Raw genomic sequence first — 27,864 nt, 5'->3', positions numbered from 1 at the left:
GCAATGATCAGGCCTTATTTGCGACGCATGAGCATAAATAGTGAAAGTTGAAGCACTTATGGGGAGTGTGAAGGAAAAAGTGGGGATGGCTTTCTCCAAATGGGCTTATTACCATAGTATTTCAGCACATACAGCCCAGGGGCCCTACTATAGAGATATGATTGAGGAGATAGGCAAGGCTAGGAGTGGTGTATAGGGCCCCACTCCATATGAGATACATAATGTCTATTTGCCTAAGCATAAACAGGACTTAAATGAGTATATTAAGGGATTAAAGCTTATGTGGGCTCATTATGGAATATGGAGTGACTTTGATGGCTGATGGTTGGACTGGTCCCACTAGACAGTCCATCATCAATTTCATGTTGAATTGTGATGGGAGGACAGTGTTCCTCAAGTCAGTAGATGCATCCGGTAATAAGAAGGATGCAAAATATATTTATAAATTATTAAAGCAAGTGGTGAAGGAGGTTGAAGTGGAAAATGTGGTCCAAATTGTGACTGATAATGGCTCCAACTACAATATTAATTTTCATTTTTAAATACATATATTTACATTACATGTACACTTTATAACTTTGTATTGAACTATTGATGCCTTGATGGATGGACAGATATAAGCTCTTTTGGACTCCACGTGCTTAATGTTGAAGGACATCAGAAAGGTCAAGCTTGTGAAGAAGACCGTGGAGCAAGCCCGACAAGTTAGCACCTTCATCTATAACCACACATATGCATTAAGGATGATGAGGGACAAGTGTTAGGGTGAGTTAGTGAGGCCAGGCATTACCAGATTTGCTACTAATTGGATAGCACTACAAAGCTTTGAGTGTAGGAAGACTAGCCTTAGGAGCATGTTTGCATCAGAGGAGTGGTTTAGCTGGGAGGGTTCTTCATCTGTGGGAGGAAGGAGAGCATAGTTGACCATACTGGATGAGACTTTCTGGCATAATGTGAGGATAGTGGTGAAGATGCTTAAGCCTGTGGTGCATGTGTTGAGGATGGTAGATCAGCAAAGAAAACCTACTCTACCACACATATTTACTGTAGTAGAGAGGATGAAGCAGCAAGTTGCTCAAGTCCACCCGCACGGCAACAAGAGAGTCCTCAAAATCATCGAACTTAGATGGCAGTCTATGTTGCAACATCCACTGCATAAGGCTGGTGAGTTGTTAAGTCCAGTATTTAATTTAATTTGCATGATGTTATCACACTATTAAGCATTAACTATTCCCTTTTATGACATACTTTTTATTACACAACATACTATTTAATGGATGCGGTCCAAACTGTAATGGAGAAGTTGGAACTGGATCCATCTAAACAAGCATTCATCCTTATGGAGGTGAGATAGTAATTTGAATCATTTGATATTCACAATTCATAGTTTTATACTAAGTCACAATTCATTGTTTTTTCTCTTTATATATTAGATAAAGGCATTTAGGGATGCCACTGGGAGCTTCATCGGTTCTATGGCCGTATCGGGACGGGAATTCGCCCCTGCGGGTAAGTTCATTCATTTATTTCATTATACATTTAATTATTATATTCTATCTTTAATTTAGTTATTTAAGTATTAAAATGACTTGGAGTCTATGTTTGTTGCAGCTGGGTGGTGGGTGAAATTTGGACGTGACTCACCCCACTTAAGTGTGATTGCAAGCAAAGTGCTCTCCTAGATATGTTATGCCACTGGTTGTGAGCGAAACTGGAGTACCTTCAGCCTCATTCACTCGAAGAGCCACAGCCTCATTCACTCGAAGAGCCGCAACCAATTGGGTGTGAAGCGTCTAGAGGACCTTGTCTACATACATTATAATATGAGACTGAGAGAGGATCATATTAGACAGGGGATGGACAAAGAGAGTAACAATATCGAGTTGGCCGACATATTTGAAATGGATGATGATGATAACCCAGTAGTTGATTGGATCAGGGATAGTGGAGAGCCATTGCTGGATAAGGAGGGAGGTCGTCCTAGTAGATAGATTGCAGAGGAGATGGGGGCTGATGTGGAGGACTTCATGGCCCGGAGGGGGAGGGCACATGCAGTGCCTGCCCGTCCCTTCGTGCCACATCCTAATGCATCCACCCAAAGTGAGGATTTGATTGTCTGGTCGAACATTGAGGATGAGGTGACTCAGGCCTCTGGCGATGACAACGATGGTGGTGATGATGACGATGGTGGTGATGATGGAGGGGATGAGGAGGGTGTTGGACCTCGTGATCAAGATTCAGCTGATCCTAGGGACATACCACCACCACTACCACGACCACCATCAGTACGTGAGAGTTAAGGGTGGGGAGGACGACCACCAAGATTCATAGGCGAGAGTCAATTCACTCACGTGACACAGGATTCAGACAATACTGGAACTGCATCTTGAGGCCAAAATGTTTCCTTTACATATTTGAGGAAGGGGAAGGACGGCACGGCTATAGCACAGAGGACACACCATCATATGGGTCCTACCGTCCGGCTGATGCTGAGAGCTTGGTGGGATCTATGAGATCGATGAGCATTGATGATTCTAGAGACTACTCCACCTTCAGAGGATCCGGATGGCAAGGCCTGCAAAGTCCTCATATGATATTGTTGTGGAGAGTATTGGTTCTACTGGGTCGACTTATAGAGCTTATAGTTATGGACCATATAGTGTCCCTCCTGGCTATCAGATTCAACGTCAGGCTAGTCAGCCACTAGTGGAGCCTTATGGTTATGGAGCAGCCTATGGAGCTTATGGTGTCCCTCCCACTGTCACTTATTGAAGTTAGCCACTGGGACCTTATCAGTATGGACCTTATCCTTCTACTGACAGCCATGGTGCTCCTTCATTTGTTGAGCAGATCTTCCATTCTATTCCACAACCACAAGGCCGACCACCAGCCTTTCCATATGCAACTAAGCCAGTTCCTTATATGGAGATTCACAACTTCCCACCGTTAGGAAATCTTATGCATGTGGATGAGGCCACGTACAAAGATGCAGTTGCTGACTACGTCCAAAACTATATGGGGCGAACATCATCAGACTTGTATTGTCATTTGAATGGGGTGCAAACGGAAGAGGGAGACATTGAATAAAATAGACTTGCAATTAGTAACATTCTCGCTTCTTCTCATATGTAGTATATACTTGGAAAGTTGGATATTACATTTTGAGTAGTTTTTTTAGTAAACTAGTAGTTCTATAGTGTTTATTATGCTTGAAATAGGTAGTATACAAGAATCCAAATCAATTTGAGTCCATGTGAGGCCCAAAATTAAGGTTTCAAGAGTTTGGAAAAAGTGTCCAATTTCGGTCGAAATTTCGACCGAAACATGGGAATTTCGGCCTTTTGCAAGGTCGAAATTCCCATTTCGACTGATATTTGTTCCTTGCCCCTACTAGTGAGCAATTGCTTAGAAACCCAGCTATTGCTGCTGAGGCTTCAACAACCTTTATTATAATTTTGTTCAAGAGATTATATAAAGCAATGGGCCTATACCTACAATAGTACCCCCATCTCCCCTTGTAGGCACCAGCGAATATAAGTCATATTTGTTGAGAATTGCAGCAGCCTTGGTGCACAAGTTGCACAAGTTTCTTTTTTGGAGAAGTTTCTATTATGGAGATGCTATCTTGGTGCATAAGTGTTGGAGCTGCAGCCTGGAGTTTCCTTTTTGGATATTTTCTATTTCCTTCTGTTTCTATTTTAGTTGCTTTCTACTTTGGTTACTTTCTAATTTTTTTATTGCTTCATTGACAAGTAATGTCCCTAGGCTAGTTTCCTTTTTAGTAGATTTGGGAGATTCTATGCAATATGTAATTTTTCTTTTTGTTGTAACTTAAGTTAGAAAACTTTCCTAAAGTAAGACTAGATTTTACACTATAAATAAAGTACCAGGGTAGAGCTAAAGCATACACATGCAAGCTCTCTCCTCTTCTTCTTCTTCTCCTTTCTTCTTCTTCAGTTGTCTTCTATTCTTTTTCTTCTTTCTGAATTTCCTTTTAATCCCTAGGCAGATTACAAGTGCTGAAACTCGAACATGGTGTCAGAGCGGGTTTAATCAACCTAAGGACTGCTTCTTCTCTCTCAATATTCTTTGTCTTTTCCTTTCTACCTCTTGCGCAGCCACCCCTTGCTGCATTAATGATATATTAGATCATTCTTCACAATTCATGAAGTGATCTACGTACCTAATATTACCACTACTGCAAAATCCAGAACTTAGTGAAGTTTTTTGGACCCGGGAGGACCTGTTACATGCTGCAGCTTTTTGCCAGCCTGAACATATATTTTGCTTCCAATTAAATTTGTGTTGCTTCTCTGGACTGCATCTATTGCCTTGACGAAATTTGTTTCATGTGATTCCTTCAACTACTACCGCTCTTTAATTGGTTTTATGTCTAAAAAATACTGTTGATGCCGTAGTTGATTCATGCCGATGCCAATGCTAGTGCTGTAGTTGTTTTGATTCAGAACTTGTTGAAACAAATTATTTTCTTGTTTCTCAAAATGTTGAGAATGCATTGTTGGTTATTGCAAGACCAAAGTAGTGCTACCTCCTTCCCCGGTTTTGGTAACTATGGTTGAATATCACATTCTATTTTTCTATTTTCCTTCAAAAAACCTCTACCTTGTTTTTTTTTTCTTTTCCCCCTCTTTGGCAGTTTGTTTGCTTCCATAGTTAAGGGATGAAGACTATCACATTACTTACCTGCTTTATCTAATTTCAACTATTCTTTACTCAAATACTCAATTACCATAAATTCTCTTCTTTTATAGTCCCTTATATCCCATGATATTCTTTGACCTTCTTGGATTTTCTTATTTATAATTACTTCTAAATTTCTTTTCCATTATTACTCCTCCATATAGCCCCTCTTTCCATTATTAGTGCTCCATCTATTACCTTTGTTTCCAGCATAAGTTCTCCTTTACTTATTTAGTATATTTCTTAGGACTTGGTCATTGCTTAAGTCATGCTACTTGCCTCTCTTTATTTAGCTTCCTTTTTATGTTATTCTCTATTTGGAGACTGGGAAAAAAAACAGAATTTACCAAACTGCCATTAGGGTCATTTTGAAAGGTGAATCCCTCTTTAAGGTCAGAATTTACAGAATTGCTATTAGGCATATTTTGTTAACCATTTATATAATGGACTCCTGTTACATCAGCTTGTGAGTCCAGTGCATGCATAATTGCATCTTATAATCTCCCATAAGGAGAGTTCAAGAATTATTTCTTAAATTCAGACTTGCTAGAAGAATGAAGCCTATATCTACCATAAAAGGGCACAGTAAAGATTCTTGTTTGGGATTGTCTTGTACTGGGTATTGGTTATTAATTGTCCACATGTAATGCTACATGTGAGAGGGAGAATGGAGACTTATTCTATATCTATTCAAGGTGTGTTGAAGGATATTATTTGTGAAGATCTTTATCCTCTCAAGATGGTATTCTACAACAATACCTTTACCTACTTACCATTACCTGTCTACTTGGTTTGTAGTAACTTATACTACCTTTAACTACCAGTTGGTCCGTAGTAACCAATACTACCTTACCTATTTGGTCTGCAGTAACCTCTACTATCTTCTAACTTACCTACTTGCTCCACAGTAAGCAATATTGCCTTTTACCTACCCATACTTTACCTGCTACTTGCCTTTAACTTACCCAAACTGACCCTACTATTTGCATGCTTGCGACGCGCTTAGATAGACATTGGAGCTGCAATTTTGAAGAATTAGTGTAGAGATCCTCCCTAGTATTGGCATTATTTGGATAGTGCCTTTGAAGTTGCTATACTAATGGATTTTATTCATCTTCAATGTCACCGATTTGTTCTTATTATTTGGATGGTTCGTTCGACATGAAGAATTAAAGGGTTTTTTTAGTTGGTGTTGATTATCTCCTGGATGAAGCTCTTTCAGTGTTTATAGGCCTCTGCTATTGTTACACAGTTCAAGAGTGGCATTGGCTTTCAAGTTTATTCTTATTATCCAAGCTAGAGCTTTCTTTATGTATACTCTAGCTTGAGGGAGAGCGTGGAGAATTACAGCAGCCTTTGTTCACAAGTTGCACAACTTTCTTTTTTGGAGAAGTTTCTACTATGGAGATGCTACCATAGGGCACAAGTTTTGGAGCTACAGCATGGAGTTTCCTTTTTGGATACTCTTTATTTCCTTTTGTTTCTGTTTTAGTTGCTTTCTACTTTGGTTACTTTCTATTTTTCTTATTGCGTAGTTGACAAGTAATCTCCCTAGGCTAGTTTCCTTTTCAGTAGATTCACAAGATTCTATGCAATATGTAATTTTCCTTTTTGTTGTAACTCAGTTTAGGGAACTTTCCTAAACTAAGACTTGATTTTACATTATAAATAAAGTACTAAGAGAGATCCAAAGCATACATATGCAAGCTCTCTCCCTCTTCTCTTCTTCTCCTTTCGTCTTCTACAGTCTTCTTCTATTCTTTTTCTTCTTTCTGGATTTCCTTTCAGTCCCTAGGCTGATTATAGGTGTTGAGATTCCAACAAAACTCAAATACTAAAAATGAAAAGTTCAATGTTAATCTTAAAATTTGGTGACATCAACTAATTAGGAAACTAAAATAATGAAAGAAACAAAAGCGACTGAACTTACAGAATCCTTATCCCATCCAACTAAGAACTATAATGATATAACCATAATCCTAAAATCTGCCCATATATGATATATGAACCTGTTAAAGTGGCCTATTACAGAATAAAAGTAAGAGGCAAACACATAAACCCAAAGCTGATGTCCAATAAAATAAACCCATTACATAATTTATTGGCATAACTTTTCCCAGCTTGAAGAAAATCAACCTTGAGTTTTCCAAATTCAAGCAATCAACTTTATGTGGTTAACATTTTCTTCAAACCATAATAGAATTCTGGGAGCTCACGGATCTTAGGATTAATGTTGTCAACCTGGGAGTTTTCATGGGGAAGAAACAAGGCAGTGACACAAATCCTATCTCTTCACGAACAGCATATTAGATCTTGTCAGTTTCTTGTGTTGTTTTCTTGACTTCATCCTCATGTCTTGGCCTTATCTCCCATCATTACTTCAACCTCTTCCTCCTTGATCTCTTCTAAACAGTCCATGATAAGCTCCAGGTAAGAAATTCTTCCATCTTTCATTAGTCATCAATTACACAGGAAAGATATCAGTGTTATCAAGGTATATTCTCAGATGACCCTTCACCTTTGCAATTGGAAAAGAGCTTTATTTAAATGCTACCCTTGTAGTATAAGAATTCAATCTATGATGTTATTGGAAAATATGTTAGTGTTGCTATGGAGCTCAGTCTCAGAAGGATGCCAACAAGTAGTCAAAAAATATGAATTTGATTCGTGTCCACAATTGTTTTAGGTTCTCCAGAGTCAAATTTGGATAATCTGGAACAAGATCTATCTGAGATAAATAAATATCAAAGAATAAAGATTAGAGTTGATATACAATGATATTATGGATTCTTTGAGGATCAACAGGTTCTAATGTTTATGTTGTAAGGGTGTTTTGGGAACTATCATGTCGACTAGCTGTCTTATATTGTAATTCTATCTTTTGACCTTTCTTATCATTACTGAAATAATACAGGTGTATCAAAGAATCACTCCAATACACAAAATTACTGTTCTTTCTTCTTCTGCTTCATCTTCTTCAACCTTTCTTCTTCATTGTTATAATTCTTCTTTGCATTTGTTAACTTCCAACCTGGCATCAGAATCTTGATATTCATCCCCAAAAAAAATTTGAAGATCCATCCAAAAAAACCTGGCATCAGAGCACATGTTGTTGGTCTGACAGTCAAGCTATCTTCTTCTTCCCTCATCTCTCTCTAGAACCCCTAGTTATGAAGTGGTTATGAACTTCTGAGGAAAGAATTCTTATGTGAATCGTTTGAAGAACTACTATAAGGGATGAAGTCATCAAAAGCCTATTTCATTGAAGGAACAGGCATCCAAATTGTTAACCGCCAACTTATTCTGTAATTTTCCTTTTTCTCCTTCATTTGGTAAGCTATGCAGATGAAGTTTGGCTTATTTGGTTCTAGGTGTCCTTTTTTTTTTTTGTTGGATGAATAAATAATTATATAAAAGGAAAGAGGAATACAAGGTCTTTAAGAGGAAGACCGGAGAGTAGAACTGAGCCCCCAAGAGACAACAATGAGCCTGTTCCTTGGGGTATCATCGACCGGGGGGTGGGGGATAGCTACCAATCTAGAAGAAAAATCAAAGTGGATGGCATTCCAAATCTGGTAGAACAAGCGAGATTTGGAAGTCCATCTCTGGAGATTGTGCTCCCACCAAATGTGGTGGACTAGGGCACCAAACACTAGCTTACCAATCTGATCGCAAATGGAAGAGCCTGAGAAGTTTCTCAAAGTCCAAGACCAATCTCGCCCAAATCCAAAGGAACGTCTCGAACGGGGCCATATGAAGGAGAGGGCTTTTCCCCAGATAGATTTGGAGAAAGGGCAGCAAAAGAAGAGGTGCTCGATGTTTTCCACAGCGGACCAGCATAGGATGTAGTTTGGGTTAACGGGGATATGGCGGTCAGAGAGGAATGTGTGGGTGGGAAGAGCTAGGTTAAGGGCTCTCCAAAGGGTAAGAGAATGGCAAGGAATGAAGCCTTTGAACCAAACCAAGGAGGGCCAGGGAGGTTTGGGGGTATGGGGCCTAAGGAGGTTCCAAGCCGAAGGGATGGAAAAGGATTTGGTGGGGGACGGAAGCCAAATGGTGAAGTCACTGAGGGAGTTGGAGAGAGGGGGAAGGGAACCCCAAACCTGTGTGAGACTGGGAAGGAGGGGAGGGGATCCAAGAACCATTAGAGATGAAAGCCGACAAAGGGGTGGATTTGGGGATACAAGACTCATAGACTATGCGCGGCCCGAAGTGATTGTATAGAATGCCCATCGGATGCCACGGACCAAGCCAAAAGGATGTGGAGGATCCATTAAAGATGGAGATAGAGATGGCAGAGATAGCCCGGGGACGGAGGAGGAGGATTTTCCTCCAAACCCACGAGGGATTTGAGGGCAAAGAAGCAGTCCAGATGGAATCCGACCGGAGAAGGTAAGAATAGACCCACCTAACCCAAATAGAATCATGCTTTGAGGCAATTTTCCAAATAAGTTTGAGGAGACAAGCCAAATTTACATCTGAAATCCGACGGATGCCAAGGCCCCCTTCAGAGGTAGGGCGACAGATGGAGGCCCAACTAACAGAACGAATGAATCTAGAGACTTCCTGCCCTTTCCAAAGGAAGGCACAAAATAAGGATTCCATTGCATGGATGGTGGCTTTGGGGAAGGAGAATATACCGCACCAGTATAGATACGTAGACTGGAGCACAGAGCGGATGAGGGTCTCTCGGCCAGCAAAGGATAAAAGTTTTCCTCTCCAAAGATGCAATTTTTTGCGGATGTTGTCAAGCATAGGAAGGCAGTGGTGGCGGGTGAGCCTACCTGGAATTAGAAGGAGACCAAGATAGACCACAGGGAAGGAACCCGGCGAGAAGCCTAAGAGCTGGAGGAGAGAGTTCCAAAGTTGATCAGAGATACCGGAAAGGAAAATGGTGGATTTGCCTAGATTGACCCTGAGGCCAGAAAGGGAATCGAAGAGCGAAAGGGCTGAGAGGATGGAGGAGATAGAAAGGTGGTCTGCTTTAGAGAAAATCATGAGGTCATCTGCAAAAGCAAGATGAGTGAGGTTTAGGGACCGACACTTAGGGATGGGGGAAATGAGTAGATGGCCGGCTTTGGATTGTAGGATGTGGGAGAGGACCTCTAGAGCGAGAGAGAAGAGGAAGGGCAAAAGGGGACAGCCTTGGCGGATGCCAACACGGGAGGGAAAGAATCTGGCCGGGGAACCATTGGCCAAGACGGAGAATCGAGGGGTGGAAATGCAAGCTTCAATCCAGCGGATGAAAATGGGAGGGAAGCCCATGGAATGGAGAACATCACTAATGAAGTCCCATCGAATGGAGTCAAAAGCATTATGGAGATCAACTTTAAGAAGGGCAGCGGGGGAATGGGAAGATCTCTCAGAGCCCCTAACAATCTCCTCACAAAGGAGAATGTTGTCCGCAATACTGGCGGCCGAGATGAAGGCAGATTGATTAGGACTCACGAGGGAAGGAATGACCCTTTTGAGCCTATTCGCAAGGATTTTAGAGATAAATTTATAGATGAGATTGCAAAGGGAGATGGGACGGAAATCGGAGAGGGAGGAAGCTCCTGGTTTTTTGGGAATGAGACAGAGGAAAGTTTGGTTGATGGAGAAGATTTGGGAGGGGTTAAAGAAGAAGCTACGGATGGCAAGGACAAGATCATTCTTAATGAAATCCCAAGCAGCAAGGAAGAAGCCCATACTAAAGCCATCAAGGGCGGGGGCTTTATTCGTCTTGTGGGAACGAACAGCAAGAAGGATTTTTTTCCTTGGAGGGGATAGCACAGAGAGAGGGGACAGAGGAAGGGTCTAAGACTTTGTTGATGAGGTTGGGGGGAAGGGGGGAATGGGGCAGAAGAGAGGGAGGAGAGAGAAAGGAGGAGAAAAAGGAGACGATCTCAGCTTTGATGCTAGCGGGGTCCGAAATGTGGGTGCCATTCATAGTGATGAGGGAAGGGATGGAATTGAAGTTGTTACGGGCTTTGAGGGAACGGTGGAAGAAGGCAGAGTTGGAGTCCCCGAGATCAAGCCATTTGATTCTAGCTTTCTTGCGGAGGAAACTCTCTTCAGAGGAGAGAGATTGCTCATTCTCAGCAAGGGAGGGGTTGAAAGGGTCATCTTGGAGAAGGGATTGAGTGATCTGGAGCTTTGAACAGCAAGTGGAGATTCTAGAATTGATATTGTCGAAAGAAGAGGAGTTCTAAGAATGGAGGGCTTCTTTAGTGTTGTGAAGCTTACGAGCAAAAGCTACAAGGGGGAGGGAATGACATTGGACCGGCTTGGCCCAAGCTTCATGAACTGTAGGGCGGAAAAATGGGTCGGAAGACCACATATCAAAGAATTTGAACGGCTTAGGACCAAAGGAGGAAGGGGGCGAGAGTTTGACCAAGCAGGGAGAGTGATCAGAAAGACTAGAATTAGAGAAGGAGGCATGGGACAAGGGAAAGGAAGAGAACCAAGAAGGATTCGCTAGGAAGCGGTCTATCTTGGATGCAATCCTGGCAGCACCAAATCGCCGATTATGCCAAGTGAGAGGATGGCCCAACCAGTGGAGGTCCGCTAAGCTCGAGTCATCAAAGCAAGAATTGAAGGCATTCATTGCAACAGGATCCGGGGACGAGCCACCAACCCTTTCGAGGGAATATCTAACGATGTTGAAGTCACCCCCAATGCCCCAGGGGAGGTCAGAGACAGAAGAAGAGATGTCTTGTATATCATCCCAAAGGGGTAGACGATCAACAGAGAGATTATGGGCATAGACTATAGTGAGGAAAAAGGAACGGGAGAGATTATCCAAGATGCTAAGATGCAAGAATTGGGGAGAGGTTGAGAGGGTGGAGATTTGGAATCTCGAGGGGTCCCAAAGAATCCAAATACGACTAGTGGAAGATGAGGAGGAGTTAGAGATGAAAGACCAAGAGGGAGCAATAGACCTAGCAATCCAATGGGCATTATCTAATTGGACATGAGTTTCAAGAAGGGCACAAAGAGAAACCTTAGCAGTTTGTATAATGTTCCTGACATCTGCTTGTTTTTCAAGGGAATTTAGGCCCCTGACATTCCAAATAAAGAAATCAGACATAAGAAATAATGGGGGAGAGGACATCATATTCGCTACTGGGGATGGGGAGAGGGTGCTCACACAGGGGGGAGTTAAGTGGCGAAGGGATTTCAAAGATATTAGGGTCAATGGAAGAGTTGGAAGATGGGGACAGAGGCTTATGTAAGGTGGTGGTGCTTAAGGGGGTGGAGAGGCCGATATGGTTAGAGGGAGAACCATAATTAAGGGTTATAAGGTTGTTGGAAGTGGTGGGAGGGAAATTGGTTGAGGGAGAAACCGGGGGGAGGCTGGGTTCAGTGATAGTGGCGGGGGTGGATGTTAAAAGGATATGGGGAACAAGCTGGGGGTTGGAGATGGATGAAGGCAAAGAGGGGGGTCCGCTGCTGGACAAGAAAAGGTTTGAAGGGCCATAGGGAATGGCTTGGGCTTTAGGGATAGGAGGGAGATGTTTTTTAGGCTTAGAAAGCCCACAAGAAGGAGGCCCAACGATGGATGAGTCTTTAGAACCAAGAGATATGGGCTTGGGAGATGTTGAGGGAGATGGCGGTGGGCTTGGGCTTGCAATGGATATTGGAGGAAGTGGTTGACATTGAGGTAGATGGGTTGCTAGCGGTGGGCTTGGGCTTGCGACGGATATTGGATGAAGAGTATTTAGTGGCCAAGTGATGGGGAAAGGATAAATATGTTTTTTTGGATGGCTTTTGGGATAGAGGAGGGACGGAGACGTTGGGGCCTACAGGGGAGAGATCGAGGCATGGCGGGGATCCAGACACCATCGCAAGGGAGAAGGAAACTAGAGAGGTGCAAGTTTCGATCACTGAATCAGGACTTACCATTTTCGTCTGTAGGGCAGCAGCAAAGGATTCATCCAATTCGATGGAATTAGCGATCTCGCAGGAAGTGGTTTCCAGTTTGTCGATGATAGCAGGGCCAGCTTTTTGAGAGGCAAAACGTATTGCATCGGTGTCAGGGTTGCAGGTGATGTCAGCTTTCGAGGCAGCTTTCACAGAGTGAGAGATAAGGTTGGTCGCCAGTGTTGGAAGCAACGGTTTCCTTCTGTTTCTCCGGTAGGTGATTGCAGAAGGTTTAATTGAAGTTTCAGAGCTATTCACAGCCAAAGCGGTGATGGCAGCATCAGGCAGACCCACCGGAACTGAGATCTTCGGTAGAGAGTCAATGATTTTTTGCGGAGGGCAAAATCCAGAGTGATAATCTCGTCGTCGGATGGAGCGATAATTGGAGGAGCTACACAATGAGATCCAGAGACCTCATTTTGAATCTGAGGTCCAGTATTTGTAGGAGCTTGAACAAACGAGGAGCAGGATGAATCTTCATGGCCAAATGAAGAACATAGGCTGCAGCGAGATGGGATCTAGTCATATGCGATAAGCTGATCGTAACTCAGGCCATTATTGTCCGTGATGGAGACAGTTGTAGGGAGGGGCTTAGAAGCAAGGAAATCAATACGCAGGCGAGCATAAGATATCCTTTCCATCTTGATGGTCTGAGAGTCCGTGCGAAGGGGCTTGCCAAGGGCAGAACCAATGCGGCTAAGGCAGTAACAATTCCAGAACTCAAAAGGGAGTCCAGGGAGGTTGATCCACAGGGGAAGAGTTTTGAAGTCGACCCTGCGGAGGGGAGATGACGGAGACCAGGGCTTAATGAAGATACGAGACTTCCCCACAGACCAGGGGGAGCCTTCCAGAGCTCGAGATTGACAAGCAGAAGACGAGAAGTTGAACAAGTAGATTCCAGAGTCCAGAAGGAAGGTGTCCATGATTCCTGAAGCAATCCATTGTTTTGCGAGAGAGGATTTGGTTATGTTAAGGGGAGGGATAGGCCCAAGGAATTGACCGATGATTGCAAATTTCCATCGGTCAATCCCAAGGGTGGTGGAAGCCGAAGGGCAGTGGGCGATGGCGGTATGGTTGGTAGAAGAGGGGGGAATGAAGGAGAGGTTTAGATTATCAGTGTGGTGCTGGGTGGAGAATAGGGAGTTCTAGGATTTCTTTTTTTTTGGGGGGGGGGGGGGCAAGGGAGTTCAGGAGGGGGAGGGACGGAAGAGGGGGGCACCGGCAATTTGGAAGAGATGATTTACAGGTCGCCAGCGACAACATTCAGTTTAGAACAAACATACACATTTGGATGGACCATGGACCATCTAGAGTTTGGATTTTCTTGTGATTTTTAGGTAACCTTTACCATGTAGAGAACTAAATGAGGTAAATATAAGCTTCCTTGATTATCAAACTGGCTTAAGTTCTAGGTGTCCTTTGATTCCCCTATGGTATTGATTTTGTTGTCTAAGAGTTGAAGGTCGACTACTCCTTTTTCTTATGCTTCCAAGTCATTGCAGGGCTCAGTTTTACCTGAAAAATGTTAGTATGATGCTTTGAACTGTCAATTTAGTTGGTTTTTCATGTCGCTTGAGCTTCTTTTAATTGTGTAATGAGTCCATGATTTGAAGTATTTGTTGAAACTTGAAACTGTGCCTTCCTTGAGATGTTTGCCATGTTTTTTTTCTGGTCTGTGGTTACCAGTTTTTGAAAGGCTTCCTTTTAGGATATCTAGGTATAGACCATTCTCCACACTTGAACTTGCGTATTGTTTCAAGACTACTCCTTCCCCTCCTCAAGTCCTTTCTGACAACCACAATGTTCATGTCTCCCATGTGAAGTTGGATGAAACCAACTATTTAAATTGGATGCTCCAAAATCTTGACTTTTGTTGTAGGGAGAAACTAGGATACATCACAGGCATGTCAAACCCCCTCTACATATGACCCAACTTATTTTGAATGGAAGATAGAGCATTGCATAAGACTTGGCTTCTTTTCTCTATGAGACTTGTGATTGGAGGGAGATTTATGAGAAAAGAAACTACCAAGGACATCAGAACCATTGACCATGTTGTGGATTCAGCTAAGGTGTATCAGCCTCTCCAGTAGATAGTAAGAATTAGAGCATTCCATAAGTATGACTTGGCTTATCTTCTCTATCCTGTAGTTGGAAGGAGATTTATGAGGAAAAAGACTACCAAGGACATCAGAACTATTGACCACGTCGTGGATTCAGCTAAGGTGTATCAGCTTCTCCAATAGATGGTAACAATGGAGCCAGGTCTATTTCTAAGTTTTATGATACTAACATTGGTCTTCGGGAGGAGTATGATCATTATAGACTTTCAAATCTCCAGCCTAGTTGATGAAGCGAATTTTAATATGCTCTTGAGGGAATTCTCATTCTTCTTGGAGCAGTAGCACTGAACCCAAAGTGTGAGCCTCTAGGCATAAAAATCTAGATAGGCATCCTCTTCCATCCTTAGATGAGATGCATAGTTATTTGCTAGGTGACAAGACTTGAAAGGCAGCCATGGAACCTTCTTTCTCCCTAGATTCATTAGCTTTTCCTCTAGCTTTCAGCTGGTTAGGTGAATTTATGGAAGAGGCCAAGGTTGGAAATGAAAAAAAGCCTAGATGCACCCCTTTGGAGTACAAAAGATCTGTATTGGGTTCTTTGTTTGTCCTCGTACATATGACGGATCTACTATTGAGGTCCTAAAGGCGCTGCTAGAGCATTTCTGTGACTAGTACTCAAAAGTACGTGCTACTGACCATATATGGCTTGTATGACTCACTACTATGATTCCTATAGCAATTGCTGTAGGAATAAGGTGAGGTTCCTGATGCTCCCTCTCCTTCATTTCTGCTCAGGGAATACTCTAATTTTGTTTTCTATTTCTCTTGATTCCGTGTTTTTACATTCCTAACACTTCAGAATCAGAATCAAGGGAACGATTGGACTTGTCAATAATGATCGAGGTCCTCTTTATTTATAATGCTATTTACAGTACAAGAGTAAAAAGGTAAACAAGAGCATTAATAAACCCAAAAGCTAAAGTGATGACATTCCAAGCCTATGGTATTTAACACTCCCCATCAAGTTAGTGCATAGATACCAAACATGGCCAACCTGGGACCGGGAATAGGATATTTCACAAGCCAAACCGCGGTAAACTCATCAAGTAGTTGCTTCTCGGGGCTAAGGGAAGTCAAAAAGTAGGCATTATCTTTCTTCTCCAGCTCTTTGGTTTAGCTGCAAAGGATGGGAGAGATCTCCACCAAATATTCCTCTACAAGGAGGCTTTTATGAGGAAATTTAACAAAACTAGTTCATAGCATCCATTTTGAAGAAGGTTAATGTGTGGTGTTTGGGATAAATAAAAGACTTGAACGCTCCTGGTCCTCTTGGGTTTGAGGCTAAGTCCTATAAGCATTTATGGGATACTGTAGGAGAGGAGGTCACTGAGGCTACCCTGTGGTTTGGTTATTTTCACTTCTATTAATATTGTTGAGAATTGCAGGACCTGCTGCAATTCTCAACACATGGATACAGCCTTGTACAAGAATTTGATTAATAGGTTATGGCTTAAGCCTATTCTTTAGTCCGTGAGACACAGACCTGCTATGAAACAGGGTCACGTGGTTAAATACCATTAATGGCTAATAGGATTCTAACTGAGGCTAGGTGGAAGCTTAGTCATAATTTCTCCTTCTCCATTCTTTCTTCTACATCAATATTCATGGGAGTACTTACTTCCTTGCTTTCTACTACTCCATATTCTATTTAACAATTGTTGTACAAAGTGTTTCTTTAACCATGTTAGGGTTGACATTGGCTAATATTAGAAATCTCACCAATAAATAATGTTTCCTGTCTATCTATCTATCTAATCTATCTATCTATCTATCTATATATATATATATATATATATATATATATGCAAGTTCGTGGTAAGATAAATTATAAAACAATATAATGAGTTTAAATAGAAATAATAACTAAGAGAAAACTGTCTTCAAGAAACTGACGGATAGAAAAATAAACAGCATTACTCATAGCAGTAGTAAATTACAATTTGTAGCCAAGGAGCTGACTCTTGCCCTTTTGCAAGCTGCCGAGCTTGTACATGTTTCCATAGTTTTTGCTTACTTGGATGAATCATCTGAACAGCAACATGGCAGGCTTCTGTAATAGGCATCTGAGAGAGAAAAAGGCACCTTCTCAATACCATAACTGTTTTCTGTATATGATTTATCTATCTTGTGTATTACAATGGAATGAAATTTTAAGGAAGAATTAAATCCAGGGTTTGCGGCTCAGAAGATTATAAGTTGGATATAAGAGCCCCATGACCCCTGTGCCTCGAGGCCCCCGAAAAAAAATCACAAAAGGAAACAACTTAACCTATAAGGAACATGGTATAAACACTCACAAAGGTATAAGAGAAGTGGAGGCTCAAGTTGCTAAGGATGACTAAATTGACTTAAAATCATAGACTTCTAATGCAACAAACAGTTCACAGCAATTGATAAAACAAGGACTATTAAAACAATTACACGTATAGAGGTCTCGGTTAGAAAATGCCTACACTCCCACTGATGATTGGTGAAAGGATGCCAATTCAAAACCACTTTGCAGTGTGGACCATAAAACAGGGGTTTAGAAAAAATTTAAAATGGTTCAGGTAATGGGAAAGAAACATGAAAATTCTTCTTGAGATAGTGAAATTTATATAGACAATCTAAAGTTTTAGATAAAATTATAAAACACAGGAGAGAAATAACAAAATAAGAATGTTTGAAATGCCAAGCTCTTCTCAATCACACTGTAAAAATACATTTACAGGATTTGCCCTCCTGATGTATCTGGAATTGCTGCTAATATATAAGAGGTCACCTACAAGTATGACTACCAGCATCACAACTGAGTATAATTAGGCATTAACAAAACCCATGAAATTTGCTACAATGAAACCCAAAAAAAGAGCTCAAATTGTGAAAAGAAAAGATATACAATGAATAAAAGGAAGACCTTCTTTTGAAGTTTCAAGATGCAGAAAAGACAAGACAACCAAAATCTGTTCTCCACACAAATCTTGGGCTCCTTTATTTAGGTGTAGATGTGAGACATCTGAGTTTTGGGAAAGATAGCTCATCTGGAGAATGTTTCCTTTATAGACACAAGCTACAAAAGCAACCAGAAAAAGAGGGGAGGGCGGGAGAATTTACCTGTAATACAAGGCTCCCTGAGTAATCCGCAATACCTCCCATTACATCCAACCTCCCAGGTGCTCTTGCTACAAATATTTCTTCCTGCAAGATAGAACATTTTTACTACTAAATAATAACTGCAAGAAACAAAAGCTCAAGAAAAAAAAAAAAAAAAAAGAAAAGAACACCAATAACAAACCCTATGAGACTATGCACTCCTTTTTCAAAATTAAATGTATGTTTCACAAAGAAACTAATTTAGCTAACCCCTTCAATTTATCAATGCATTATGGAACCTCAGATATAACAAGACATCATCTACTTTGAGCAGAACCAACGAATCGATTCAATGTAACATCATATTAGATTCAAAATCCAACCCCCACCCCCCCCCCCGGCGACCAAAAAATAAGAAAAAGATCATATGGCTCAAACCAGCAAGATAGTCCACAAAAAGAACATTTCGACATCTGATACGGATCAACCTCAAAATCCTATCAGGTGCAGTTAACTCGTACCTCAAACTCTAAATGTTGGTTTAATTATCCAATGGATGGATTCAAAGATATTGACGCGATAGCAGTGTACAAATTTCAGTCAAAATATGCAAAAAATTGGTCTGCATCTTGGTTTTTTCGAAAACCTACATAAAACTCATAGGTAGAATTTTTTTTTACCAAGTTTCCGCCCAGACGGCCCACCCACAGCCTTTTATTATGCTATCTCACACTTGCAGAACTCAAGTGGTACTGCCAGCATTGTTTCAACCTCGTGAGCCCATTTTTCTGAGATTTTTGGTATTTCAACCCATTTTTCACCCAATTTTAGTCACTCCTTTGCCTTCTATCACACACTTTGCTCCTCCTTTGGGGATTTTCTCAAATTTTTCCGAGGTTTGTTCTAAACTACACATTTTTTTATTGTTTCAGTTGTTGATGACTCAAATGGTGCTCTTTTGGCTTTTAAATTAACATATGTTTAGTCTAGGACTATGATTTATGTATGTGTGTTGTTAGAATTATTCTTTTATTAAATTCAATTTTATTTTCTGATTTTAAAAACTAGTTTCTAAATTATGTATTTTAAAAAAAAATACATATATATTCATCACGTATGGGAGTAATTTAATGTGTGCATTAGGCTCTTTTCGGTATCAATTATCATTCTCAATTATGAGAATTTTTCATTATTTTAGATTGTTTGGCATCTATTATCATTTTTATTTTTATTTAAAATAATAGAAAAACCTCCAAAATCCATAATAGACAACATGTCTATTATGGATTATGGTGAGAATTTCATTCTCTTCATTTATGTGCAGGTTTACTTAAAATTTTATAGTTAAGATGAGGGTAAAATAGTCAATACACATTCTTTTATAAAAACCATACTTTTTCCATCTTTTCTCACTTGCTGACTATCATTTTCTAACAATTTTTTATTTTGACACCAAACTTATTTTTCGTTTTTTATAATTTATTTTCAATAAAATTCACCAAACCATTTTTCATTCTTGACCAATAATGAATTCTTGTACTTATTTATTTTAAATAGGCATAATAGAGAATGAGAATTGATACCAAAAAGAGCCTAAGACACCATCACTCGACCTACGTAGTGATAGTAATGAATTGAATTTTTGGTTATTGTATATTTTTGTATATGTAATTTTGTATCAAACATTTAGTAAATGCAATACAATTTGTTCAATTTTACGAAATTTGTATTTCTCGGAGCCTCTAAGGTATACTATAGTACTGAGTGATAACTTTTCATTGGTTTTTATAGCAAAATACCTACACCATTGTGCATTCTTTATGCTTTAAATAGGTAGTATGTAAGAAATCAGACCAAAATTACACCTAACAAGCCCCAGAACTTGCTGTCGAAACTACCAGGGAAAATTTCCAGGTTTCAACCATATTTCAATTTTGAGGCTGGTTAAACCGAGATTTCGAACCTTAGAGTGAGATTACATAATGACAACTAGTTCCAGATTTAGAAACACTGTTGAAACTTTACATCAACACATTTTCTACTCATTGTATGATAAATATTCATAAAAATCACCTTAATCCCATTGTCGGAATGCATAACCTAGCAACTGATACAATTCATAGCTAAATATAAATTAATGGTACTCTTCAACTGCAGGCTAAATCAATCCACCCCATCACTTGTAGCCATTGGAAAGTTAGGATTATCAATTACTGACTTTAAAACCCACGATATAGTGTTGTAAAGGTGTTGGAGAATCAATACCCTAGCTGACACCAGACACTAATGACAGAAAATAGCAACCAGAGGCTTGTATCGTTCAACACATGTTGGCAGCATGTACTAAAGCATTAACAGTCATCAAAGAGTAAGAAAACTGCAATCCCTTACTTGAGACCAAACTGACATGTATAATTGAGGTTTCTGAGAAAAAAGATAGGTATAATAGTAATACGCCATAGCTAGGAGTACGGGTTAATGACATTCTATCATTTATTGACAGAGTGATCAACTTATGATGGGAAAAGCCAGTTCCATGTGCATTTGGCCTTCCACAGACTTTGCTAAATCTGGGAACCTTTCTGGAATGGTTCGAGAAATCCTGACTGATGTCTGAGTGACATAGCATGCCTTCATATATATTAGTAATATGGAAAGAAGAAAACAAATATTCCCAACGTTGAGTTATTACAATAAGATACACTAACAGAAATTCCTAACCTTCTAGATAATATTACTGTATTGCAATACTCCCCCTCAAATTGGTGCAAAGATATTGATCATGCCCAACTTGATTAAAAAATTTGGTCCTCAAGCTCTTTGGAAGTATGTCAGCCCTTTGATTGTTAGAGGTGACAAAGGAGATCAGCATTAACTCGATCTTTTCCTTAAACATAGTGCCTGTTAATCTCCACGTGCTTGGTCTTGTCATGCTGTACTGAATTGTGGTCTATGCTGATTGCTAACTTACTGTCCAAGTACAGCCGTATAGGTGTCTCAAAATATTGTCCAAGTTCTTAAAGCAGTCCCTTCAGCCATAACACTTTACAAATACCTTGAGCCTTTGCTCTAAATTCTCCTTTGCACTGAACCTAGCAACCACTGCCTACTTTTTACTCCTCTAGGTTACTAAGTTGCCTCCCACATAAGTACAGTACCCAAAGTAGACTTTTTATCATCAGGATTCAGGACACCATACCCAATCCACATCTATGAATGCCTTGATCTTCAAGTGTCCATGAGAAGTTATAATCCCATTTCCTAGAGTAGCCTTTAAACACCTTAAGATTCGGTAGACAGCATCCAGGTGTGAGTAGGGAACAAGCATATACTAGCTTAAAAGACTGACTTCAAATGTAATGTCAGGCCAGGCATGAAACACCTAAATTAATTCCCTACCAACTTCTGAAAGCCAATTTTGTCTACTAGTTCTCCTTCCTTCGACTTCAAATGTAGATTGGGCTTGATGGGAGTCTCAGTTGGCTTGCACCACAACACTCCAGTCTCAATCAACAAGTCAAGAGTAATTTTCTTAGAGTGAGATACCATTAGGCAAATATGCCAATTCCATGCCTAGAAAGTACCTGAGTTTCCCGATATCCTGGATCTCAAACTAAGTTCTTAGGAATTTTTGGCCAAAATCTGTTTATCACTGCTTCCCGTGATAACAATGTCATCCACATACACTAGCAACACAATCACACGGGAATCCTCCCTATTGATGAACAAGGTGTTCTTAGCATTGCTCTATGTATAGCAAGGAAAAAATTCCAGTCGAACTAGGAATTTCGACCCTGGAAAAGGCCGAAATTTCCAAGTTTTGACCAAAATTTCCAAACTTGTGATTTTTTTACTAAAGTTTTGAGATTTATATGGACTCAAAATGATCTGGAAGTAGTAGTTTACCAAAAAAAAATGATCTAGAACTACCTATTTCAAGCATAATAAACACTATGGAACTAGTAGTTTACCAAAAAAACCATTGCAAATGTAACATTCAAGTATATAGTATATATAAGAAGAAGTGAGAATACTAACAATTTCAAATCTACTCTATTCCATGTCTCCCTCTTCTCTTTGCACCCCATACAAATGACAATACAAGTCCCATGATGTTTGCCCCATATAGTTGTCAACATAGTTGGCAACTGCAACTCTATATGTGGCCTCATCCACATGGCTAAGATGTCCTAATGGTGGGAAGTTGTGAATCTCCAAATAAGGAACTAGCTCAACTGCTTATGGAAAGGCTAGTGGTGGTTGTGGTGTAGAGTGAAAGATCTGCACAATAAATGAAGGAACACCCTGGTTGTCAACAAGGACAAGGACACTATAAGGTTCTTACTGACAATAAGGTTCCAGTGGCCTGACTCGATAAATGAGTGGTATGGACACCATAAGCTCCATAAGCTTTATAACCAAAAGGCTCCACTGGTGGCTAACCCTTATTCTGATAGCCAGGAGGGACACCATAAGGTCCAACCATAAGCTCCATAAGTCAATCTTGTAGAATTGATGCTATCCACAAAAGTATCATATGAGGACTCTACAGGCCTATGCCATCTAAATCCTTTGGAGGTGGAGTCTCTGGAATCTTCTATGCTCATCGATCTCATAAATCCCACCAAGCTCTCTGCATCAGCCGGACGGTAAAACCCATATGATGGCATGTCCTCTGTGCTATATCCGTGTTGTCTCCCCGTCCCCTTCCTCGAATATGTCGAGGAAACATTTTTGCTTTGAGATGCAGCTCCAGTATAGTCTGAATCTTGTGTTGCGTGGATGAATTGACTTTCGCGTGTGAATCTCAGTGGTCGTCCTCCCCCTCTCTAACTCTCATGTATTGCTGGTGCTGGTGGTCTGTCCCTATGATCAGCTGAATCCTGATCACAAGGTCCAACACCTCCTCATCCCCTCCATCATCATCATCATCATCATCACTATCGTCGTCATCCCTAGGGGCCTGAGTCACATCATCCTTAATGTCGGACCAAACAATCAAATCCTCACTCTGGGTGGATGTGCTAGGGTGTGGCACAAAAGGACAGGTGGGTGCTGCATGTGCACCCTTCCTGGGCCATGAAGTCCTCCACATCAGCCCCCATCTCCTGTGCAATCTGTCTATTGGGACAACCTCCTCATCCAGTAAGGGCTCTCCATTGTCCCTAATATAGTCAACTACTAGGATCATCATCATCCATCTCAAATATGTCATTATGTCGGTAAACTCGATATGGTTACTCTCTATGTCCATCCCCTGTCTAATATGATCCTCTCTTAGTCTCATATTATAGTGTAAGTAGAGAAGGTCCTCTAGACACTTCACACCCAATCAGTTGCACCTCTTTGAGTGGATGAGGTTGAAGGTGTTCCAATTTCACTCACAATCAGTGGTAGAATACGTCTGGGAGAGCACTTTACTTGCAATCTTACTCAAGTGGGGTGAATCACGTCCAAATTGCAACCACCATTCAGCTGCAACAAACATATACTTTAAGTCATTTCGATACTTAAATAACTAAGTCAAAGGTAAAATATAATAATTAAATATATAATGAATTAACTTACCCCCAAGGGCGGATTCTCTTCCCGATACCATCATAGAATGACCGAAGCTCCCAGTGGCATCCCTAAATGCATTTATCTAATATATAAAGGAAAAAAAAAAACAATAACTAGGTTAATACTTAAGAACTTAGTATTAACCTATGAATTGTGAATATCAAATCACTATCTCACCTCCATAAGGATGATTGTTTGTTTAGATGGATCCGATTCCAACCTCTCCACTGTAGTTTGGATGTCATCCATCAAATCTTGCCTTATCCTAAAATTTTCTCTTTGTAATTGTACTTGGGATTAAATAGTATATGGTGTAAGAAAAAGCAAAAATAAGAGGGAATAGTCAATACTGAATAGTGTGATAACATAGTGAAAATTAAATTGATCCCTAAACATAACAACTCACCAGCCTTATGCAATAGATGCTGCAATATAGACTCCATCTAACTTGGATGATGTCGAGGATTTTTTTGTTGCCATGTGGGTAGACCTGAGCAACTTGCTGCTTCATCCTATCTTCTTCAGCCCATATGTGTGGTAGAGTAGATCTTCTCTGCTCACCTACCATCTTCAACACATGCACCACAAGCTCAAGCATCTTCACCACTATCCTCACATTATCCCATAAAATGTTATCGAGTATGATCAACCGTGCTCTCCTTCCTCCTACAAATGAAGAACCCTCCTAATTAAACCACTGCTCTGATGTAAACATGCTCCTAAGGCCAGTCTTCCTCCTCTTAAAGCTCTACAGTGTTATCCAAATGGTAGCAAATTAATTATGCTTTGCCTCACTAAATCACCCTGACACTTGTCCCTCATCATCTTTAATGCATATGTGTGGTAATAAATAAAGGTGCTAACTTGTCGGGCTTGCTCCACGGTCTTCTTCACAAGCTTAACCTTTCCGATGTTCTTTAGCATTAAGTCAATGTAGTAAGTAGCACATGGAGTCCAAAAGAGCCTATATCTGTCCATCAAGTCATCAATACAAAGTTATAAAGTGTACATGTAACGTAAATATATGTATTTAAAAATGAAAATTAGTACTAGAAATATAGGCATGTTTTGATACCCAGGGTTCCCTTGCACCTTCAACCAGCTTTCTTGCAATTGGAGCCATTATCAGTCACTAGTTGGATCACATTCTCCACTCCACCTTCCTTCAGCACTTTCTTTAATAATTTATAACTATATTGTGCATCCTTCTTCTCACCAGATGCATCTACTGACTTGAGGAACACTGTCCTCCCGTCACAATTCAACATGGAATTGATGATGGACTGTCTAATGGGACCAGTCCAACCATCAGCAATCACAGTCACTCCGTAATAAACCCATATGGGCTTTAATCCATTAATATACTCATTTAAGTCCTCTTTATACTTAGAAAAATAGACATTATATATTTTATATGGAGTGGGCCCCTGTACACCACTCTCAGCCCTTCCTATCTCCTCAATCATATCCCTATAGTAGGGACCTTGGGTTGTATGTGCTGGAATACTATGGTACACAGCCCATTTGGAGAAAGCTATCCCCACTTTCTCCTTCACACCCCCATAAGTGCTTCAACTTTCTCTGCTTTTGCTCAAGCCTCCTAAATAGGGCCAAATCATTGCGAAGAATCTCAAGATCTGGACTGTAGCATGCGCTAAGGAAGCTCGACCCCTTGTTGGAGCTAGTGAGATAAGAATTTCCTACCTCACACTCTAACTCATCCTAATAGGAACTTGGGAGCTGCCTGTGCCTCCCAGACCTCCTGGCTCTCTGGAGGACTGACAACTGATGGACTTGGGAGCTGTTTGTGCCTCCTATACCTACTGGCTCTCTAGAGGACCGACAACCTATAGTCCTTTGTTGCCTCCTCATGTCGTCAACCCTTGCTGCCCCCTACTTATCATCATCGCCCTCCTGATTTGTTCCGACTCTGGGTGAAGGTCACATCCATACTTTCTTGGCTTCTCTGGCTATGGAAGGTCATTTAGGCATGCATCCTTGAAATCCTCCCTATGCATTCTCTTCTCTTTCCTCTTTTGCTTTCCCCAGCCAAGCATAAGGTCATTGCCTCTTAACCTTTGAGGGCACCTTTTGGCATCCTACTACATCCCTATTTCCCCCAGCTAGATGCACCTTGAGTCTAATGGCCCCACCTCCTCCTATTTGTCTCTTACAGTAATTACACTCACCCTTCTTCCTATCAACTGTCAAAGGCCTCCCGTGTCGCCAAGCTATGTCTAACATCTTTGAAAGAGAGTGTCTAATATAAGAAATACACACTAAGTACCTTGAAAAGCTCCACAATATGCTCCAAAAATTCATACATATTTCTAATAATAACCTCTTATTCTTAAATATAAATAAGTTTTTTTTAATATCTAAATAATTTCAACATATATAAAATACACATTAATTATCTTAAAAAGCTCCACAACATACTCCAAAAATTGCGTACATGCTTCCACTAATACTCTCCTATTTTTAAATTCAAAGCAAAAATTAATTAGCTTTTTTTTTAATATTTAAAAAAATTAAAATTATTTAAAAAATTATTAAATATAGTAAAAATATGTAATTGACAGAAAAAACTTTGATTCAACACCATCATAGCAATATGGTGCCTCAACTCTCACATACATTAATTTGAAGCTCATACATCTACTATATAAGTATACATATACATTTATAGCAATATATATAATTTACAAAACAATTTTTAATAATAGAAAATTTAAAAAAAAATACTAGGAAGAACCAAAAATTCATAGATCAACACTCTAGACTAGACATGCATTAATTTGAAAGCAATCTAAGTTGATTTGAGCCATAAACAAAACAAAAATAAAAAATAGAGAAGTTTGTTAACTCACCTTCTTTAATTCTCAAAAACTCAACAATGGAGGAGCAAGATTGTAGAGGAATGCAAAGGAGTTGCTAAAATGAGGTGAAAAGAGGGTTTAAATGCAAGAGAGATGAAAAAAAAAGTGGTTTAGGGTCGAAACTTAGCCTTGTGAATTTGGTTGAAATTGGCAGAACCTGCGTATTCCACTCGAAACACATGAGTTTTATAACTAGAGGTGTATCGTTTTCGGCCCTATATGAAATTTTGTGTTGTTTCGACTGAAATTTCGTACCATTTTGGTTGAAACCTGTAACTTTTCCGAAATAATTGAAATTTCGTTCATTTTTCAAAAATGCAGGCATTTCGGTTGAAATTTCGACAATGTTGACCGAAATTTCTTCTATGATTTATAGCCTTATGAATTTGTTTTAGACAATAGAAGGCTCTTTAAACCTGCACACTTTCCCGTGAGTTTCAGAAGTACAAATCTAGGTGATACATCTATATATACATAATACATCTTCTTGAATTTTTCTATGTAGAAAGGCATTCTTCACATCTAGTTGTTGTAGACTCCATCATTGGTTTATTGCACATAAGAGAACTTGCCGAACTGCATTCATCTTGGCAGCTGGGGAAAATGTCACTTGATAGTCTACCCCCTATGTTTGAGTAAAACCCTTAGCTACCAATCTTGCCTTGTACTTTTCCACAGTTCTTTTTGCCTTGCATTTTACAATGAATACCCACTTGCATCCAACAGTCCCCTTCCCGATAGGCAAAGTCACTAGTTCCCATGCCTTGTTACTTTCAAGAGCTCTCACCTCATCCATTACTTCCTTCCAGTTTGAGTGAGTCAATGCCTCCTACCATGTGTTATGAACAAAACTACAGAAGTAGAGGACAAATAGAAAACAAAGCGTTGAAAACCTGGGGATAGGGACGAAAAAAGTTAGAAATTGGGTGTTTGGTGCATGTACATGGCTGTTTCCTTAATGCAATTAGTAAGTCTAAAGAAGGGTCAGAAGATGACTTAGAAATTGACACCAGGGATAGTTGCTTCGGGACTCAAAGCAGGAGCCTCCAATTGGCTAGGAACAGAGGTGTTGTCAGAGCTGGTTGTTCCTCCCCCTACACATCATTGTCTTGGTCTCTCAGCTGTTCATGTCAATAATTCCACCTTTTAAGGGAGGTTCATCTATAGGAATTTTAAGTGGAATATCTAAAGGAGGGACAAGGACCAGAACCTCTTCACTAGTACTCTCCCCCCTGAAGAGGCATAAGGGCAAAAAGGAAATTTGTTCCTAAAACACAACATTCATGGACACAATCACACAACAAGGTGGAGAATGGTAGCACTAATATCCTTTCTAGGTCCTTTTGGGTGGAACTTAGAACAATAACCAAGAAAAAAGCACCGTAATCCACATGCGTCAAGCTTACCATGGAGATGTTGGTTTCGGGCCAAACCTACACACCAAATACCTAAGGGTGTATAGTAAAGGGTGCTGTCCCTAAGAAAGCTTAAACAAGACAGTGTTGTCATAACACTCAGGATAGTATACAGTTGATGAGATAGGCCCCAATAAGTATGGCATCCCCCCAAAAACGACGAGGGACATTTATGGTAAACATAAGGGAGTGGCCAACCTCAATAAGGTT

General features: G+C 40.3%; 1 protein-coding gene across 2 annotated transcripts in view; it reads right to left on the bottom strand.

Moving 5' to 3' along the window:
• The window catches only part of LOC149001778 (L-arabinokinase-like), a 105,534-nt gene that overhangs the window by 28,889 nt on the left and 48,781 nt on the right, over positions 1 to 27,864 (bottom strand). For both annotated transcript variants that reach the window (XM_089138914.1, XM_089138915.1), the window contains 2 exons: positions 17,820 to 17,903; positions 16,664 to 16,789 (listed from right to left, as the gene is read on the bottom strand). In XM_089138914.1, coding sequence (XP_088995040.1) covers positions 16,664 to 16,789; positions 17,820 to 17,903 — 210 coding nt within the window. The remainder of the gene's footprint in view (positions 1 to 16,663; positions 16,790 to 17,819; positions 17,904 to 27,864) is intronic.

The sequence above is a fragment of the Hakea prostrata genome, chromosome 10, assembly GCF_041222555.1.
Source record: "Hakea prostrata isolate BN-2017 chromosome 10, UWA_Hpros_2, whole genome shotgun sequence".
Classification (NCBI taxonomy): domain Eukaryota; kingdom Viridiplantae; phylum Streptophyta; class Magnoliopsida; order Proteales; family Proteaceae; genus Hakea; species Hakea prostrata.
Note: the sequence above shows the minus strand (reverse complement) of the source record. Positions and strands in the feature narration are given on the sequence as shown.